The sequence below is a fragment of the Oncorhynchus keta genome, chromosome 20 (genome assembly GCF_023373465.1).
Source record: "Oncorhynchus keta strain PuntledgeMale-10-30-2019 chromosome 20, Oket_V2, whole genome shotgun sequence".
NCBI classification, from domain to species: Eukaryota; Metazoa; Chordata; class Actinopteri; order Salmoniformes; family Salmonidae; genus Oncorhynchus; species Oncorhynchus keta.
The window spans coordinates 37,187,890-37,209,332 of NC_068440.1; the positions used below are offsets into that span (position 1 = coordinate 37,187,890).

The 21,443-nt window shown below is 47.0% G+C and overlaps 1 protein-coding gene across 7 annotated transcripts in view; it reads right to left on the reverse strand.

Moving 5' to 3' along the window:
• The window catches only part of LOC118379570 (protein 4.1-like), a 129,448-nt gene that overhangs the window by 33,064 nt on the left and 74,941 nt on the right, over positions 1-21,443 (reverse strand). For 6 of the 7 annotated variants that reach the window (XM_052472789.1, XM_052472785.1, XM_052472787.1 and 3 more), the window contains one exon: positions 11,836-12,015. In XM_052472789.1, coding sequence (XP_052328749.1) covers positions 11,836-12,015 — 180 coding nt within the window. Of the gene's footprint in view, positions 1-1,238; positions 9,076-9,907; positions 9,962-11,835; positions 12,016-21,443 lie in introns of those variants that run through there. The other variant, XM_052472788.1, reaches the window with a different exon arrangement.

Consider the following 21,443-nt stretch of genomic DNA (forward strand, 5'->3'; position numbering starts at 1 on the left):
AGAGAGAGATGAGGAGGCAGAAAGAGACAGAGAGAGAGAGAGATGAGGAGGCAGAAAGAGACAGAGAAAGAAAGAGTGAGAGAGGGTGAGAGAGAGAGAGAGAGAGAGAGAGAGAGAGAGAGAGAGAGAGAGAGAGAGAGAGAGAGAGAGAGAGAGAGAGAGATGAAGAGGCAGGAAGAGACAGAGAAAGAAAGAGTGAGAGGGGGTGGTAGAGAGAGACAGAGAAAGAAAGAGTGAGAGAGGGTGGTAGAGAGAGAGAATGAGAGAGAGAGATAAGGAGGCAGAAAGAGAGAGAAGGAAAGAATGAGGGAGGGTGGTAGAGAGAGAATGAGAGAGAGAGAGAGAGATAAAGAGGCAGGAAGAGACAGAGAAAGAAAGAGTGAAAGAGGGTGGTAGTGAGAGACAGAGAAAGAAAGGGAGAGAGAGGGTGGTAGAGAGAGACAGAGAAAGAAATAGTGAGAGAGGGTGGTAGAGAGAGAGAGAGAGAGAGAGAGAGGGTGGTAGAGAGAGAAAGAAAGAGTGAGAGAGGGTGGTAAGAGAGAGAATGAGAGACAGATAAATAAAGAGTTAGAGGGTGGTAGAGAGAGAGAGAGAGAGAGAGAGAGAGAGAGAGAGAGAGAGAGAGGGTGGTATAGAGAGAATGAGAGAAAGAGAGTTAGAGAGGGTGGTAGAGAGAGAATGAGAGAAAGACAGTGAGAGAGGGTGGTAGAGAGAGAATGAGAGACAGAGAGTGAGAGAGGGTGGTAGAGAGAGAATGAGTGACAGAGAGTGAGAGAGGGTGGTAAGAGAAAGAATGAGAGACAGAGCATGCCTGCCAGAAAAAGTATTTTGATTTAGTCCACATATTAAAGTCGGATATAATTTTGAGCCCATGAAAGGAGCAGATCTGTGATATGACAGCTATAACAGAGTGCATGCTGGACTGGACATCTGTTCCAAGCAGGGCAATCTTCTCACTGTGTAGTCCTTTTCAAAGTCAAGCTCTCCACATGACAAAACTAATAACTAGGGAGACCTAATTTCTAGGCCTAGTTTACTTCCTGGAGTTAGAGACCAAGAGAGTGAACTAGAGGGCCAAAATCAGAATGGGAGGGTTTTGGGGAGCAGCAAAACATACAACACCCCAACCCCCCAAAAAAAAAAAAAAAAATTTGATAAAAAAAACTGTGGAGAGAGTGGATATCCTGAATTAGAGAGAAGATGAGAATACACTCTAAAAACAGACAAGACTCCCATCGTACATTCAAAATGAATACTTCCTTCACTTCTTATCATACAAGGGACATAATGAAACAGAACAACAGCAGTGATATACAGCACCAGTCAAAAGTTTGGACACACCGACTCATTTGTCACGGATCCCTCAGGAACTTTCATTACACACACCTGTCCCCTTATTCCCACGGATTAGTACTTGTATATATGTGCCCTTTGGTTTCCGTTGGGCTGTCCATTATTGTTACAATGTCCGTTGGTGCGTGTGAGTACCTGTGCTGTGTGTTCTGGGCTTTCGTGCCATTGTGGATTGCGAAGCTGATTACGGGTCTCGTCCCGTGGGCTAAATCATTGTGCGAGTGTGTTATTTATTCGAGGTTCTCCTCACTCTTTTGTTTGGGTTTCAACTCTGTGTTTTTGTTAAGTGTTTGTTTGGTCTTCGTCCCCGTGCCTTTACACGGCACGCCGTAATTTGGGTCAAATTTTTAAAAACTATTACGCATTCCTGCATCTGTCTCACGAATCATTTATACCAGTGTGACAACATTCAAGCGTTTTTCTTTATTTTTTAAAACTATTTTCTACATTGTAGAATAATAGTGAAGACATCAAAACTATGATATAACACATATGGAATCATGTAGTAACCAAAAAAGTGTTCAACAAATCAAAATATATTTTACATTACATTACATTACATTTAAGTCATTTAGCAGACGCTCTTATCCAGAGCGACTTACAAATTGATTGTTCAAAGTAGCCACCCTGTGCCTTGATGACAGCGTTTGCACACTCTTGGCATTCTCTCAACCAGCTTCATGAGGTAGTCACCTGGAATGCATTTCTATTAACAGGTGTGCCTTGATAAAAGTTAGTTTGTGGAATTTCTTTCCTTCTTAAGGCGTTTGAGCCAATCAGTTGTGTTGTGACAAGGTAGGGGTGTTATACAGACGATAGCCCTGTTTGGTAAAAGACCAAGACCGTATTATGGCAAGAACAGGTCAAATAAGCAAAGACAAACGACAGTCCATCATTACTTTAAGACGTCAATACGGAAATATCAACAACTTTTAACGTTTATTTAAGTGCAGTTGCAAAAACCATCAAGTGCTATGATGACCACCACAGGAATGGAAGACCCAGAGTTACCTCTGCTGCAGAGGATACGTTCATTAGAGTTTTCCAGCCTCAAAAATTGCAGCCCAAATAAATGCTTCACAGAGTTCAAGTAACAGACACATCTCAACATCAACTGTTCAGAGGAGACTGCGTGAATCAGGTCTTCATAGTTGAATTGCTGCAAAGAAACCACTACTAAATGACACCAATGAGAAGAAGAGACCAAGAAACACGAGCAATGGACATTAGGCCGGTGGAAATCTGTCCTTTGGTCGGATGAGTCCAAATTTGCGATTTTTGGTACTAACGGCTGTGTCTTTGTGAGACGCAGAGTAAGTGAACGGATGATCTCTGCACGTGTGGTTCCCACCGTGAAGCATGGAGGAGGAGGTGTGATGGTGCTTTGCTGGTGAAACTGTGTGTGATTTATTTAGAATTCAAGGTACACTTAACCAGCATGGCTACCACAGCATTCTGCAGCAGTGGATCTCTGCATGTGTGGTTCCCACTGTGAAGCATGGAGGAGGAGGTGTGATGGTGTGGGGGTCCTTTTCTGGTGACACTGTCAGTGATTTATTTAGAATTCAAGGTACACTTAACCAGCATGGCTACCACAGCATTCTGCAGCAGTGCGCTGAGTGGGACTATCATTTGTTTTTCAACAGGACAATGACCCAACACACCTCCAGGCTGTGTACGGGCTATTTGACCAAGGAGAGCCTGGCCTCCACAATCACCCGACCTCAACCCAATTGAGATGGTTTGAGATGAGTTGGACCGCAGAGTGAAGGAAAAGCATTATTTTATAGTTTTGATGTCTTCACTATTATTCTACAATGTACAAAATAATACAAAATCGAGAAAAACCCTTGAATGAGTAGGTGTGTCCAAACCTTTGACTGGTACTGTATTCCATTTGTAAACACATCTATATGACAGATACAGTACAGATAGATAACTAAAGTAAGCATGAAGCCTGAATAGATTTATTTGACAGTCGCCAAATGACTTTCACCTTTAATTATAGTTTAAGTAAATCCTCATAGACTCTGACTAACATTACGATATTAAGAACAATGTAATAGTGAATTACTTAAAACAACACATACTAGATCAATATAGAGATAATTGCTTTCCTACGGGAAGAATCACAGTGAACATAATAAAAACGTCTATCTTTCTAACAAACCAAGTTACTACAATAATAACATTGTGTGTTATAATAGTCATATACACATTTATCTACACACAACCGTAAACACACACTAATACACGTGTACTCGCATGCACAAAGTTATTGAATACACTTCCACCACCACCAGTCCATTGGTAAACAATGCTTTCCCAGGGTGTTTCTAATGGCAACATACTGATCAATGCTTTCCCAGGGTGTGTCTAATGGCAACATACTGATCAATGCTTTCCCAGGGTGTTTCTAATGGCAACATACTGATCAATGCTTTCCCAGGGTGTTTCTAATGGCAACATACTGATCAATGCTTTCCCAGGGTGTTTCTAATGGCAACATACTGATCAATGCTTTCCCAGGGTGTTTCTAATGGCAACATACTGATCAATCCTTTCCCAGGGTGTTTCTAATGGCAACATACTGATCAATGCTTTCCCAGGGTGTTTCTAATGGCAACATACTGATCAATGCTTTCCCAGGGTGTTTCTAATGGCAACATACTGATGAATGCTTTCCCAGGGTGTTTCTAATGGCAACATACTGATCAATGCTTTCCCCAGGGTGTTTCTAATGGCAACATACTGATGAATGCTTTCCCAGGGTGTTTCTAATGGCAACATACTGATCAATGCTTTCCCAGGGTGTTTCTAATGGCAACATACTGATCAATGCAACTTGGCTGTAGCCATGATCCAAGCGATACCCTTGGAGAACACACATCTCAAATAGCATTTCAATGGCTTTAGACTCCATCTGTGAGTGGTGGCATTTCATATAGGAAGGCATTCCAGAAGTCTCTAAACTAGTCAAGCGTTGACACATACAGTATCTTCAATCCAAACTCACTGGTTAGATGACTAATCAGCAGTTATTTTAGTTTAAAATCAGTCTGAAAAGTAAAACCAAAATCTTCTCTGGACAGAAGTGTCTCTCTCTCTCAGCAGGCAGTGATTGTTGATTTAAAGCAAGCAGAGGAGGAAGTGGCAGGCCACCATCAACAGTAGTGGAATGCTTAGCAACCAGTGTTCCTTTTTGGTTACCGGTAATGATGTCAGTCAGGTTAACAAGTGAGCCAAGTACACCATCTCTGCGTCTCAAATGGCACCCGTGTCCATATTTGGCCCACTGCTTTCAAAAAGTAGTAACAGCAACATGGGTTTAAAGGCCATTTCAGTTATATGAGAGACCACTGGTGATAACAGTAATAACTCATGGGTTCTTCTCATAAATACAACCTGAGTGGACTGTCCCTGTCCTGTCCCTGTCCTGTCCTGTCTCTATCCAGTCTGTCCTGTCCCTTTCCTGCCCGCCCTGTCCTGTCTCTGTCTGTCTTGTCTCTATTCAGTCTGTCCTGTCCCTGTCCTGTCTGCCCTGTCCCTGTCCTGTCTCTATCCAGCCTGTCCTGTCCCTGTCTGTCCTGTCTCTATTCAGTCTGTCCTGTCCCTGTCCTGTCTCTGTCCTGTCCCTGTCCTGTCTCTATCCAGTCTGTCCCTGTCCTGTCCCTGTCCTGTCTCTATCCAGTCTGTCCTGTCCCTGTCCTGTCTGTCCTGTCTCTATCCAGTCTGTCCTGTCCCTGTCCTGACTCTATCCAGTCTGTCCTGTCCCTGTCCCTGTCTGTCCTGTCTCTATCCAGTCTGTCCTGTCTGTCCTGTCCCTGTCCTGTCTCTATCCAGTCTGTCCTGGCCCTGTCCTGTCTGTGCTCTCCCTGTCCTGTCTGCCCTGTCTCTATCCAGTCTGTCCTGTCCCTGTCCTGTCCCTGTCTCTATCCAGTCTGTCCTGTCCCTGTCCTGTCTGTCCCTGTCCTGTCTCTATCTAGTTTGTCCCGTCTGTCCTGTCCTGTCTGTCCGGTCCCTGTCCTGTCTGTCCTGTCTCTATCCAGTCTTTCCTGTCCATGTCCTGTCTGCCCTGTCCTGTCTCTATCCAGTCTGTCCTTCCTGCTCATGCCTAGAAAAGCATCAACGTAGACGAGAGCCGATGCATTTCAAAGGCAGACAGACAGCAGCTCTCTGCTGTAGCAGTGAACACAGACCATGGCCTGTGTTCACCTGTTAAATCATAATGAATAAGATCAGCAATACAGATCTCTCAGGCTGTTGGAGAGATTCTGCCACACAGCAGAGCACTGCCCTGTAGATACTATACTACACTGACTGATAGGAACACTAAGAGACCAATTAAATCCCATTTTCCCTTAGGCTTCCATTGACATCGATGCGCGACTATGATACGGGTAGATTCTGTGGACGAACAGAGAAAATATACAGTAGTCTACAGGCTAAACACAAGCCGTGAAAGAGTCAGGTTAGCAGACAAAGTTTGTTAGTAACACTGGATGGCTTTTCTTTTTCACCATGGAATATTGTAAGTAAAAGTTTTAGAAGCTCCTTGAAGTCGGGCTATAAGGCTCTGGTAGCGAGGGAGCTCAGCCATGTACAGCGCTCAACACTTCCTGAAAAGAAATGTGCTGGCAATAACAATAATGCCATACTCCACAATGCAACGACAATTATTCACTCAGTGTAATGTTCAACAGGGATTGGTGTCTGTCTGTCCATGTCCGTCTGTCTGTGTCAAATCAAACTTTATTTGTCACACGCGCCGAATACAACAAGTGTAGAACCTTACTGTGAAATGCTTACTTACAAGCCCTTAACCAACAATGCAGTTCAAGAAAGAGTTAAGAAAATGTCTGTCTGTCTGTCTGTCTGTCTGTCTGTCTGTCTGTCTGTCTGTCTGTCTGTCTGTCTGTCTGTCTGCGTTGTCTGGCTGCGTTTTCTGGCTGTGTGTGTGTGTGTGTGTGTGTGTGTGTGTGTGTGTGTGTGTGTGTGTGTGTGTGTGTGTGTGTGTGTGTGTCTGTCTGTGTGTTGGAGTTAGATTAAGTTACAAAGAGGAGCAGAGAATAAATGTCTGTCTCTGTCCTTCAACAGGGGTACTTCAGTAGGGGTCTCTCTCTCTCTCTCTCCACCGGACCAGCCAGTCACTGGGTGGTTCATTTCATTAGAGGTCTCTCTCTCTCTCCACCGGACCAGCCAGTCACTGGGTGGTTCATTTCATTAGAGGTCTCTCTCTCTCTCCACCGGACCAGCCAGTCACTGGGTGGTTCATTTCATTAGAGGTCTCTCTCTCTCTCCACCGGACCAGCCAGTCACTGGGTGGTTCATTTCATTAGAGGTCTCTCTCTCTCTCCACCCGACCAGCCAGTCACTGGGTGGTTCAGTTCATTAGAGGTCTCTCTCTCTCTCCACCCGACCAGCCAGTCACTGGGTGGTTCAGTTCATTAGAGGTCTCTCTCTCTCTCCACCGGACCAGCCAGTCACTGGGTGGTTCATTTCATTAGAGGTCTCTCTCTCTCTCCACCCGACCAGCCAGTCACTGGGTGGTTCAGTTCATTAGAGGTCTCTCTCTCTCTCCACCGGACCGGCCAGTCAGATAAACACCAACCAACACAAGGTGAGAAACATGACCAGCAGTCCAGACATGAGGGAGAAGGAGACGTGGGACGGTTGGAGCTGGAGCATGGCTGGGTACAGCTGGCAGGCTGAGGGCCCCCTTGCCCTGTCCTCCTCCTCAGGCATGTCGATAGAGACCCTCAGAGTGTGCCCTTGGCCCCGAGCCTCCTCCTCCTCCTCCTCAGAATCATCAGAAGTATAACCTTCTTCTTCCTGTAGATAGTGGTGTCTGAGCGGTGGTCCCCCGGGAGCCGAGGAGGCCTGCTGTTGCTGTCTCTGTAATCTTACCTGGTATTCAAACAGAGGACGCTTCCCTCGCTGTGTTCAGCAACGGGAGACCAAGAGAGACAGAGAACAATGAACAGACGTGGGGGAATGGCCAACCGACAGGCAGGAATTAGGGGAGGATGGGAAGAGGGCAGGGAGTGGGTTAGGAGGGGAAGGGACAGGGGAGGGAGTGGGTTAGGAGGGGAAGGGACAGGGTGGGGAGTGGGTTAGGAGGGGAAGGGACAGGGGAGGGAGTGGGTTAGGAGGGGAAGGGACAGGGGAGGGAGTGGGATAGGAGGGGAAGGGACAGGGGAGGGGAGGGAGTGGGTTAGGAGGGGAAGGGATGAGGACAGGGCAGGTTTTGGGTTAGGAGGGGAAGGGATGAGGACAGGGCAGGGAGTGGGTTAGGAGGGGAAGGGACAGGGGAGGGAGTGGGTTAGGAGGGGAAGGGACAGGGGAGGGAGTGGGATAGGAGGGGAAGGGACAGGGGAGGGAGTGGGATAGGAGGGAAGGGACAGGGGAGGGAGTGGGTTAGGAGGGGAAGGGATGACGACAGGGGAGGTACTGGGGTAGGAGAGGAATGGACAGGGGAAAAGAGTGGGTTAGGAGGGGAAGGGACAGGGGAGGGAGTGGGTTAGGAAGGGGAGGGACAGGGATAGGCGGGAGTGGGGTAGGAGGGGAAGCGACAGGGGGAAGGAGGGAGGTTGGGGAGTAGGTAAATGGTGGAATGTAAGGGCGGAGTTTTTAAAAAATCAAGTTCTCTCTGGGAGTACTCTCTGAACTCTGACATTAGTGAGTGGTGGGTTCCATCACTGAGCTTCAGCCTGACTCAGACTCTCGGTTTCTGGGCAGTGAGAGTTAGGGTCCAGGGTGGCCGGACCAGGCTGGCCCAACCTCCAGGGAAGCGGTGACAGCAGCAGCAGCATATTTGGGACTGGAGAGTTTTTATGGGGCTCTGCTCCTCCATGGCTGGGGTTAGAGTGGATGGCTACGGTTCGGTTGGATAAAGGCCTTCTCTGGCAGGTAAAATGCTAGCTAGTGCAAACCGTTTGTTTGGCAGTACAACGTCTTGGATCATAACACCGTTAGGCGGAGAACCACCATAGAAACTGGCTTGGTGCAGGTTGGCTAGACCACAGTGTTCCCTACTCCTCACTGCCATCCCACAGCCTGTCAGTCAGTCAATGAGCCTGTCTTAAAGAGATGAGCTTATCAAATACATTGAAGTCTATTGGCAATTGGGAGGCTCATATTTGGGATTTGTTGGTAATGTGTTCATGAAGATAGAAAAAGACATCTGAAATGTTTTACATACAATATCATGTCAGGTAAGACTGCTTGGTAAATCACCAGACTAGTGTATTATACTGCAATTGTATATGTATTCTTTTGGGTGATATTTTAGAAACATGATCATCTCCATTCATAGAAATTGTGCCATAGGCCTATCATTTAAAAATGCCTATACTCAATAGAGATTGAAAGTTAAGATTATTATTATTATTTTAGATGTGTTTTTAAATGTTCTGAGGGAACTGCTTAGTATTCTTCAGGTACATAGGCAGGACATGAGAAGAGTCTGGAGCAGGCAGGATACCCAGGTAGCTGGAGGCAGCTTCAAGTCTGGGAGTAAAATTGTTTTTTCAGCCCCATGGCAGTAGAGGGGCGAGGGGAGGGGAGCGGTGATGCTCGGTTACCCAAGGCCTGAACACCTCTCTGGGTCTCCGGATCCTCCTCAGGAGAAGGGGGTGGAGGTAGAGGAGGAGGTGGTGGAAGATATGGAGGAGGAGGAGGAGGAGGAAGAGGGAGTGGATATGAATGTGGGGCAGGGCACGACTTTGAAAGGAGAGGAGAAGGAGGAAGACGAGGAGGAGGAGAGGATTGATAGATGACACGAGGGGGAGAGAGAAAGAGAACATAAAACATGAAACAACCAGTGAGGGAGAGATACAGGTCAGGGTGGAGGAGAGACAATGAAATGAATAGGGGGAGGAGGAAGACGAGGAGGAGAGGATTGATAGACGACACAAGGGGGAGAGAACATAAAACATGAAACAACCAATGAGGGAGACATACAGGTCAGGGTGGAGGAGAGACAATGAAATGGATAGGGGGAGGAGGAAGACGAGGAGGAGGAAGACGAGGAGGAGGAAGACGAGGAGGAGGAAGACGAGGAGGAGGAGGAGGTCAGTTCTTTGTTGTTGTTTGCGTGTTTCGTTTTTTGTTCTTCAGTCTCTCATCACTACGTCAGACATCATCATCATCATCATCATCATCATCATCATCATCATCATCATCATCATCATCATCATCATCACCATCATCACTGAGTCATGCAGCTTCACTACTATCGGGTCAAACCCAGCCATGCGATTTGATTGGCAGATCAAAGCAGGAAGACAAAAGCTGGCAGCAGCCAATCATGGAGCGGAGGCAGTGGGAGGATTTGGGAAAGGTTAGGGGGTGTGGTTTTGAAGGGGCATCTATAAAAGTAGGTTGTGACGGGGCCAGGGGTGGGAGAGCGCAGTCCTGCTAGTGTTCTCTTACTGCAGCCCAGCCCAGCTCAGCTCAGCCCAGCTCAGCCCAGCCCAGCCCAGCTCAGCCCAGCTCAGCCCAGCCCAGCCCAGCCCAGCCCAGCCCAGCAAGGACTGAATTAGAGTACCTTTACCTCTGATACGCCACCAACTACTCTGTATGCAGGTGATAGGGAGGCCGTCCTCACCTGCACACACACACACACACACACACACACACACACACACACACACACACACACACACACACACACACACACACACACACACACACACACACACACACACAATCTTCACACATACGAATATGCACAGAGAGACTCCAAGAGCATGTACACTAGACACAGAGAAACTGTTGAACACCTGATGAAGCTCTCTGAAGCATTCCGTCTGCCGACTATGAACCTGCGAACAGTATATCCTTAGGGAATTTAAAATAATCTATTCCTCTCTACCAAGTATGAGGAAATACATTTTAAAAAGATACTTCTCTTTCAAATGAACACAGCTTCCCTGTGATGCAGCTTTTACAGGTATTCTGCCAGTCTAGAAACTGGACATTGACTAACATGATTGAATCCTCTAGATTAGTGAGTAGACATTGATTTGTGTCAAAAACAATAACTGAAGGACATGTGAAAAGACAACAGTACCCCCTACTGGGACTAAAGACGAATGTGCAATACAAAATTACAACTTGAAAAACAACAAGAGCAAGAAAACTTGCTCAAAGAAAGTCAAAACGCATCTTCAATTGAAGATGAAAGCACATAAACAAAACATTCATCTCGGTAAACTGGTGCTAATAAATGTAATAAGGGAGTCAAAAATAACATATTTCACTTCAAACATCACATTGTTGTCAAGAATCCTGGTGGTGCTATGAGTGGGCCTGTCTGTGTCTCTGAGTAACATGTCCTGTTATAGCTGTCTCTGTCCTGGTGATGCTATGAGTGGGATTAATGTGGATAAAGGCCTGTCTGTGTCTCTGAATAACATGTCCTGTTACAGCTGTCTCTGTCCTGGTGATGCTATGAGTGGGATTAATGTGGATAAAGGCCTGTCTGTGTCTCTGAGTAACATGTCCTGTTATAGCTGTCTCTGTCCTGGTGATGCTATGAGTGGGATTAATGTGGATAAAGGCCTGTCTGTGTCTCTGAGTAACATGTCCTGTTATAGCTGTCTCTGTCCTGGTGATGCTATGAGTGGGATTAATGTGGATAAAGGCCTGTCTGTGTCTCTGAGTAACATGTCCTGTTATAGCTGTCTCTGTCCTGGTGATGCTATGAGTGGGATTAATGTGGATAAAGGCCTGTCTGTGTCTCTGAGTAACATGTCCTGTTATAGCTGTCTCTGTCCTGGTGATGCTATGAGTGGGATTAATGTGGATAAAGGCCTGTCTGTGTCTCTGAGTAACATGTCCTGTTATAGCTGTCTCTGTCCTGGTGATGCTATGAGTGGGATTAATGTGGATAAAGGCCTGTCTGTGTCTCTGAGTAACATGTCCTGTTATAGCTGTCTCTGTCCTGGTGATGCTATGAGTGGGATTAATGTGGATAAAGGCCTGTCTGTGTCTCTGAATAACATGTCCTGTTATAGCTGTCTCTGTCCTGGTGATGCTATGAGTGGGATTAATGTGGATAAAGGCCTGTCTGTGTCTCTGAGTAACATGTCCTGTTATAGCTGTCTCTGTCCTGGTGATGCTATGAGTGGGATTAATGTGGATAAAGGCCTGTCTGTGTCTCTGAATAACATGTCCTGTTATAGCTGTCTCTGTCCTGGTGATGCTATGAGTGGGATTAATGTGGATAAAGGCCTGTCTGTGTCTCTGAATAACATGTCCTGTTATAGCTGTCTCCGACTATATACAAAGACTGGTTGTTCTGTTGACTCCATAGAAATAGAATCTCTAGAAGGGCTTAGCGCCCGTAACCCTGGCAATTTTACTGGTCAACTCATGGATACACACACACACACACACACTAGTTCACCCATTATGACATCACTGACTTGAATGGGGAGGGCCGTTCTATTCATTTCTGTTCTGTTGGTGTTGACTCACCCCGTCAGTGCCTGACTGCAGCTGTCCGTTGATGCTGGCCGTGCGGAAGGGTGAGTGGGTGGACAGGCGTTTGTCCCACTCGCTCTGCCGCGGCTCCGGAACAGACTCCATGAAGCTTCTCTTCAGCTCACTGATACTGGTATGGTGACGCATGATCTCTGTATGGGTCTTATCCAGGTCCTGTGAAGAGGGAAAGGGGTGGAAAGAGAGAGAGAGAGGGGAGGGGTAGAGGGAGGGAGGGTAGAGAGAGATGGGGAGACAGGTGGAGAGAGATAGAACGGGGGGGGGTAGAGAGAGAGAGAGAGAGAGAGAGAGAGAGAGAGAGAGAGAGAGAGAGAGAGAGAGAGAGAGAGAGAGAGAGAGAGAGAGAGAGTAGAGAGAGAGAGAGAGAGGTGTAGAGAGAAAGGGGATGGATGGAGAGTTGGAGGGAGAGGGGGATGGGGTAGAAGGAGAGAGAGGGGGGAGAGGGGGAATGGGGAGAGAAAGATGGAGGAGAAGAGGACCAGAGGCAAATAGAAAGTGAGATATAGAAAGAATATGGAGAGAGAGAAAGAAACAGAGCAGAGGGGAAGGGCATGATAGATAAGTAGAGACAGGGGGGAAGGGCATGATAGATAAAGTAGAGACAGAGGGGAAGGGCATGATAGATAAAGTAGAGACAGAGGGGAAGGGCATGATAGATAAAGTAGAGACAGAGGGGAAGGGCATGATAGATAAAGTAGAGACAGAGGGGAAGGGCATGATAGATAAAGTAGAGACAGAGGGGAAGGGCATGATAGATAAAGTAGAGACGGGGGGCAGAGGGGAAGGGCATGATAGATAAGTAGAGACAGGGGGCAGAGGGGAAGGGCATGATAGATAAAGTAGAGACAGGGGGCAGAGGGGAAGGGCATGATAGATAAGTAGAGACAGAGGGGAAGGGCATGATAGATAAGTAGAGACGGAGGGGAAGGGCATGATAGATAAAGTAGAGATAGGGGGGAAGGGCATGATAGATAAAGTAGAGACAGGGGGCAGAGGGGAAGGGCATGATAGATAAAGTAGAGACAGGGGGCAGAGGGGAAGGGCATGATAGATAAAGTAGAGACAGGGGGCAGAGGGGAAGGGCATGATAGATAAAGTAGAGACAGGGGGCAGAGGGGAAGGGCATGATAGATAAGTAGAGACAGGTGGGAAGGGCATGATAGATAAAGTAGAGAGAGGGGCAGAGGGGAAGGGCATGATAGATAAGTAGAGACAGAGGGGAAGGGCATGATAGATAAGTAGAGACAGAGGGGAAGGGCATGATAGATAAAGTAGAGACAGGGGGGAAGGGCATGATAGATAAAGTAGAGACAGGGGGCAGAGGGGAAGGGCATGATAGATAAGTAGAGACAGGGGGCAGAGGGGAAGGGCATGATAGATAAAGTAGAGACAGAGGGGAAGGGCATGATAGATAAAGTAGAGACAGGGGGCAGAGGGGAAGGGCATGATAGATAAGTAGAGACAGGGGGCAGAGGGGAAGGGCATGATAGATAAGTAGAGACAGGGGGCAGAGGGGAAGGGCATGATAGATAAGTAGAGACAGAGGGCAGAGGGGAAGGGCATGATAGATAAGTAGAGACATAGGGGAAGGGCATGATAGATAAGTAGAGACAGGGGCAGATGGGAAGGGCATGATAGATAAAGTAGAGGCAGAGGGGAAGGGCATGATAGATAAAGTAGAGACGGGGGCAAAGGGGAAGGGCATGATAGATAAGTAGAGACGGGGGGCAGAGGGGAAGGGCATGATAGATAAAGTAGAGACAGGGGGCAGATGGGAAGGGCATGATAGATAAAGTAGAGGCAGAGGGCAGAGGGGAAGGGCATGATAGATAAGTAGAGACAGGGGGCAGAGGGGAAGGGCATGATAGATAAAGTAGAGACGGGGGGCAGAGGGGAAGGGCATGATAGATAAAGTAGAGACAGGGGCAGAGGGGAAGGGCATGATAGATAAAGTAGAGACGGGGGCAGAGGGGAAGGGCATGATAGATAAAGTAGAGACGGGGGCAGAGGGAAGGGCATGATAGATAAAGTAGAGACGGGGGCAGAGGGGAAGGGCATGATAGATAAAGTAGAGACGGGGGGCAGAGGGGAAGGGCATGATAGATAAGTAGAGACAGGGGGGAAGGGCATGATAGATAAGTAGAGACGGGGGGCAGAGGGGAAGGGCATGATAGATAAAGTAGAGACAGGGGGCAGATGGGAAGGGCATGATAGATAAAGTAGAGGCAGAGGGCAGAGGGGAAGGGCATGATAGATAAGTAGAGACAGGGGGCAGAGGGGAAGGGCATGATAGATAAAGTAGAGACGGGGGCAGAGGGGAAGGGCATGATAGATAAAGTAGAGACAGGGGGCAGAGAGGAAGGGCATGATAGATAAGTAGAGACAGGGGGCAGAGGGGAAGGGCATGATAGATAAGTAGAGACATAGGGGAAGGGCATGATAGATAAGTAGAGACAGGGGCAGATGAAAAGGGCATGATAGATAAAGTAGAGACGGGGGGCAGAGATAAGGGCATGATAGATAAAGTAGAGACAGGGGGCAGATGGGAAGGGCATGATAGATAAAGTAAAGACAGGGGGGAAGGGCATGATAGATAAAGTAGAGATAGGGGGGAAGGGCATGATAGATAAAGTAGAGACAGGGGGCAGAGGGGAAAGGCATGATAGATAAGTAGAGACAGGGGGGAAGGGCATGATAGATAAAGTAGAGACGGGGGGCAGAGGGGAAGGGCATGATAGATAAGTAGAGACAGAGGGGAAGGGCATGATAGATAAAGTAGAGACGGGGGCAGAGGGGAAGGGCATGATAGATAAGTAGAGACAGAGGGAAGGGCATGATAGATAAAGTAGAGACGGGGGCAGAGGGGAAGGGCATGATAGATAAGTAGAGACAGAGGGGAAGGGCATGATAGATAAAGTAGAGACGGGGGGCAGAGGGGAAGGGCATGATAGATAAGTAGAGACAGAGGGGAAGGGCATGATAGATAAAGTAGAGACGGGGGGCAGAGGGGAAGGGCATGATAGATAAGTAGAGACAGGGGGCAGAGGGGAAGGGCATGATAGATAAAGTAGAGACGGGGGCAGAGGGAAGGGCATGATAGATAAGTAGAGACAGAGGGGAAGGGCATGATAGATAAAGTAGAGATGGGGGGCAGAGGGGAAGGGCATGATAGATAAAGTAGAGGCATGATAGGGGGCAGAGGGGAAGGGCATGATAGATAAGTAGAGACAGAGGGGAAGGGCGTGATAGATAAGTAGAGACAGAGGGGAAGGGCATGATAGATAAGTAGAGACAAAGGGGAAGGGCGTGATAGATAAGTAGAGACAAAGGGGAAGGGCGTGATAGATAAGTAGAGACAGAGGGGAAGGGCATGATAGATAAAGTAGAGACAGGGGGCAGATGAAAAGGGCATGATAGATAAAGTAGAGACGGGGGGCAGAGATAAGGGCATGATAGATAAAGTAGAGACAGGGGGCAGATGGGAAGGGCATGATAGATAAAGTAGAGGCAGAGGGCAGAGGGGAAGGGCATGATAGATAAAGTAAAGACAGGGGGGAAGGGCATGATAGATAAAGTAGAGATAGGGGGGAAGGGCATGATAGATAAAGTAGAGACAGGGGGCAGAGGGGAAAGGCATGATAGATAAGTAGAGACAGGGGGGAAGGGCATGATAGATAAAGTAGAGACGGGGGGCAGAGGGGAAGGGCATGATAGATAAGTAGAGACAGAGGGGAAGGGCATGATAGATAAAGTAGAGACGGGGGGCAGAGGGGAAGGGCATGATAGATATGTAGAGACAGAGGGGAAGGGCATGATAGATAAGTAGAGACAGAGGGGAAGGGCATGATAGATAAAGTAGAGACGGGGGGCAGAGGGGAAGGGCATGATAGATAAGTAGAGACAGAGGGGAAGGGCATGATAGATAAAGTAGAGACGGGGGGCAGAGGGGAAGGGCATGATAGATAAGTAGAGACAGGGGGCAGAGGGGAAGGGCATGATAGATAAAGTAGAGACGGGGCGCAGAGGGGAAGGGCATGATAGATAAGTAGAGACAGAGGGGAAGGGCATGATAGATAAAGTAGAGATGGGGGGCAGAGGGGAAGGGCATGGTAGATAAAGTAGAGACGGGGGGCAGAGGGGAAGGGCATGATAGATAAGTAGAGACAGAGGGGAAGGGCGTGATAGATAAGTAGAGACAGAGGGGAAGGGCATGATAGATAAGTAGAGACAAAGGGGAAGGGCGTGATAGATAAGTAGAGACAAAGGGGAAGGGCGTGATAGATAAGTAGAGACAGAGGGGAAGGGCATGATAGATAAAGTAGAGACAGGGGGCAGAGGGGAAGGGCATGATAGATAAGTAGAGACAGAGGGGAAGGGCGTGATAGATAAGTAGAGACAGAGGGGAAGGGCATGATAGATAAGTAGAGACAGAGGGGAAGGGCATGATAGATAAGTAGAGACAGAGGGGAAGGGCATGATACATAAGTAGAGACAGAGGGGAAGGGCATGATAGATAAGTAGAGACAGAGGGGAAGGGCATGATAGATAAAGTAGAGACAGGGGGCAGAGGGGAAGGGCATGATAGATAAGTAGAGACAGAGGGGAAGGGCATGATAGATAAGTAGAGACAGAGGGGAAGGGCATGATAGATAAGTAGAGACAGAGGGGAAGGGCATGATAGATAAGTAGAGACAGAGGGGAAGGGCATGATAGATAAGTAGAGACAGAGGGGAAGGGCATGATAGATAAGTAGAGACAGAGGGGAAGGGCATGATAGATAAAGTAGAGGCAGAGGGGAAGGGCATGATAGATAAAGTAGAGACAGAGGGGAAGGGCATGATAGATAAGTAGAGACAGAGGGGAAGGGCATGATAGATAAAGTAGAGGCAGAGGGGAAGGGCATGATAGATAAAGTAGAGGCAGAGGGGAAGGGCATGATAGATAAAGTAGAGACAGAGGGGAAGGGCGTGATAGATAAAGTAGAGACAGAGGGGAAGGGCATGATAGATAAGTAGAGACAGAGGGGAAGGGCATGATAGATAAGTAGAGACAGAGGGGAAGGGCATGATAGATAAAGTAGAGACAGAGGGGAAGGGCATGATAGATAAGTAGAGACAGAGGGGAAGGGCGTGATAGATAAAGTAGAGACAGGGGGGAAGGGCATGATAGATAAGTAGAGACAGAGGGGAAGGGCATGATAGATAAGTAGAGACAGAGGGGAAGGGCACGATAGATAAGTAGAGACAGGGGGGAAGGGTGTGATAGATAAGTAGAGACAGAGGGGAAGGGCATGATAGATAAGTAGAGACAGAGGGGAAGGGCATGATAGATAAAGTAGAGGCAGAGGGGAAGGGCATGATAGATAAGTAGAGGCAGAGGGGAAGGGCATGATAGATAAAGTAGAGACAGGGGGCAGAGGGGAAGGGCATGATAGATAAGTAGAGGCAGAGGGGAAGGGCATGATAGATAAAGTAGAGGCAGAGAGGAAGGGCATGATAGATAAAGTAGAGACAGAGGGGAAGGGCATGATAGATAAGTAGAGACAGGGGGCAGAGGGGAAGGGCATGATAGATAAGTAGAGACAGAGGGGAAGGGCATGATAGATAAAGTAGAGACAGGGGGCAGAGGGGAAGGGCATGATAGATAAAGTAGAGACAGAGGGGAAGGGCATGATAGATAAGTAGAGACAGGGGGCAGAGGGGAAGGGCATGATAGATAAGTAGAGGCAGAGGGGAAGGGCATGATAGATAAAGTAGAGACAGGGGGGAAGGGCGTGATAGATAAAGTAGAGGCAGAGGGGAAGGGCATGATAGATAAGTAGAGACAGGGGGGAAGGGCATGATAGATAAAGCAGAGACAGGGGGAAGGGCGTGATAGATAAAGTAGAGACAGAGGGGAAGGGCATGATAGATAAAGTAGAGACAGGGGGGAAGGGCGTGATAGATAAAGTAGAGGCAGAGGGGAAGGGCATGATAGATAAGTAGAGACAGGGGGAAGGGCGTGATAGATAAAGTAGAGACAGAGGGGAAGGGCGTGATAGATAAAGTAGAGACAGAGGGGAAGGGCATGATAGATAAAGTAGAGACAGAGGGGAAGGGCGTGATAGATAAAGTAGAGACAGAGGGGAAGGGCGTGATAGATAAAGTAGAGACAGAGGGGAAGGGCATGATAGATAAAGTAGAGACAGAGGGGAAGGGCGTGATAGATAAAGTAGAGACAGGGGGGAAGGGCGTGATAGATAAAGTAGAGGCAGAGGGGAAGGGCATGATAGATAAAGTAGAGACAGAGGGGAAGGGCATGATAGATAAAGTAGAGACAGAGGGGAAGGGCATGATAGATAAAGTAGAGACAGAGGGGAAGGGCGTGATAGATAAAGTAGAGACAGAGGGGAAGGGCATGATAGATAAGTAGAGACAGAGGGGCAGGGCGTGATAGATAAGTAGAGACAGAGGGGAAGGGCATGATAGATAAGTAGAGGCAGAGGGGAAGGGCGTGATAGATAAGTAGAGACAGAGGGGAAGGGCATGATAGATAAGTAGAGACAGAGGGGAAGGGCATGATAGATAAGTAGAGACAGAGGGGAAGGGCGTGATAGATAAGTAGAGACAGAGGGGAAGGGCATGATAGATAAGTAGAGACAGAGGGGAAGGGCGTGATAGATAAGTAGAGACAGAGGGGAAGGGCATGATAGATAAGTAGAGACAGAGGGGAAGGGCGTGATAGATAAGTAGAGACAGAGGGGAAGGGCATGATAGATAAGTAGAGACAGAGGGGAAGGGCGTGATAGATAAGTAGAGACAGAGGGGAAGGGCGTGATAGATAAGTAGAGACAGAGGGGAAGGGCGTGATAGATAAGAAGAGACAGAGGGGATAGTTGAAGGAGAAGGCAGAAAGAGACAGCAAGGAAGGGCAAAAGGGCAAAGCCCCCAGATTGGAAGAGAGAAAGTATGTCATTATTTGGGGGAAATGAAAAATGTACAAGTTCAACAGAATGCAACGTGATTGATGATTTGCTTATCACATCAAACTAAATGCAGTTGGAAGTTGGAACAGGCCTGCCCCTCTCAAAGAGGACAAACAACATGACAACAACATGACAACAACAACAGGCTATAACAGGTCTTAGTCCATCCAGACCACATGATGTCCTATAGACAAACAACATGACAACAACAGGCTATAACAGATCTTAGTCCATCCAGACCACATGATGTCCTATAGACAAACAACAGGTCTTAGTCCATCCAGACCACATGATGTCCTATAGACAAACAACATGACAACAACAGGCTATAACAGATCTTAGTCCATCCAGACCACATGATGTCCTATAGACAAACAACATGACAACAACAGGCTATAACAGATCTTAGTCCATCCAGACCACATGATGTCCTATAGACAAACAACATGACAACAACAGGCTATAACAGATCTTAGTCCATCCAGACCACATGATGTCCTATAGACAAACAACAGGTCTTAGTCCATCCAGACCACATGATGTCCTATAGACAAACAACATGACAACAACAGGCTATAACAGGTCTTAGTCCATCCAGACCACATGATGTCCTATAGACAAACAACAGGCCTTAGTCCATCCAGACCACATGATGTCCTATAGACAAACAACAGGTCTTAGTCCATCCAGACCACATGATGTCCTATAGACAAACAACAGGTCTTAGTCCATCCAGACCACATGATGTCCTATAGACAAACAACAGGTCTTAGTCCATCCAGACCACATGATGTCCTATAGACAAACAACAGGCCTTAGTCCATCCAGACCACATGATGTCCTATAGACAAACAACAGGTCTTAGTCCATCCAGACCACATGATGTCCTATAGACAAACAGACTGTTCTGTGTTCTCTCCACTCTGTTCCCTCCTATGCAGATTGTACTTCAGATGATCCATCTCTGTCCAGTATCCGTGCCTTTCCATATTCATGGTGCAGAAGGAGTCATTGTGATTTTGAAGCAATCGTCCATTACCAATCTACCACATGTTGGGGATCGTGATCGCAGAGATAATATACAACCCACTAGACTAGAGTATCCTGGCTAATGACTATTCAGAAACCACGTCTGTTCTGAACAGAAACGTCGTCCCAAATGGCACCCTGTTCCTTATGTAGAACACTACTTTAGACCAGGGTACATAGGGATCTCCGTAAGGCTCGGGTCAAAAGAAGTGCACTATATAGGGAATAGCATGCCATTTGGGACGCAGTAAGAGATTGGAGGGGAGCTCTGACAGTTAAACTATGGGGTGAACATTGAAGTGTGTTGCTTCCCAACAGAGCATCTGTGTGGATCTCTGCTACCTAATGAAATGGTCACATGGTACCTGAAGCCTAAATCTTTGATCTGTCTAACTAAACCCCTGCTCTTCATAACTGACAGCTGTTGGTCTTGGCAGCTAGCGCTACAGAGATCCTACTGTTACCCGGTTTTCCACAATCCCAAAACAGAGTGGGATTATAGTCTGGGCTGCAATGGAATCCCTTAGTCAGGGAATATAATACCATAAGTGTATAGTACATCTATAGTACATCTATAGTACAAGTATAGTACACCTACAGTACATCTATAGTACACCTACAGTACATCTATAGTACATCTATAGTGCATCTATAGTACATCTATAGTACATCTACAGTACATCTATAGTACATCTATAGCACATCTACAGTACATCTATAGTACATCTATAGTACATCTATAGTACATCTACAGTACATCTATAGTACATCTATAGTACGTCTACAGTACATCTACAGTACATCTATAGTACATCTATAGCACATCTATAGTACATCTATAGTACATCTACAGTACATCATAGTACATCTATAATACATCTACAGTACATCTACAGTACATCTACAGTACATCTACAGTACATCTACAGTACATATATTGTACATCACAGTACATCTACAGTACATCTACAGTACATCTATAGTACATCTACAGTACATCTACAGTACATCTACAGTACATATATAGTACATCACAGTACATATACAGTACATCTATAGAACATCTACAGTACATCTACAGTACATCTACAGTGTGTGTATAGTACAGTATAGAGCCGTCTGTGCCAAATGGAGAGAGAGCTGGATTTACCATTTAACCGTAGCTGACCATGTGACCATTTCACTGGTGGTAGTATGGTATGCTAGGTGACCATTTCACTGGTGGTAGTATGGTATGCTAGGTGACCATTTCACTGGTGGTAGTATGGTATGCTAGGTGACCCTTTCACTGGTGGAAGTATGGTATGCTAGGTGACCATGTGACCATTTCACTGGTGGTAGTATGGTATGCTAGGTGACCATGTGACCATTTCACTGGTGGTAGTATGGTATGCTAGGTGACCATTTCACTGGTGGTAGTATGGTATGCTAGGTGACCCTTTCACTGGTGGAAGTATGGTATGCTAGGTGACCATGTGACCATTTCACTGGTGGTAGTATGGTATGCCAGCTGACCATGTGATCATGGTAGTATGGTATGCTAATGTAAGGAAGGGATGAGTGTGAGTAAGAGTCCTCTTATGCACACAAC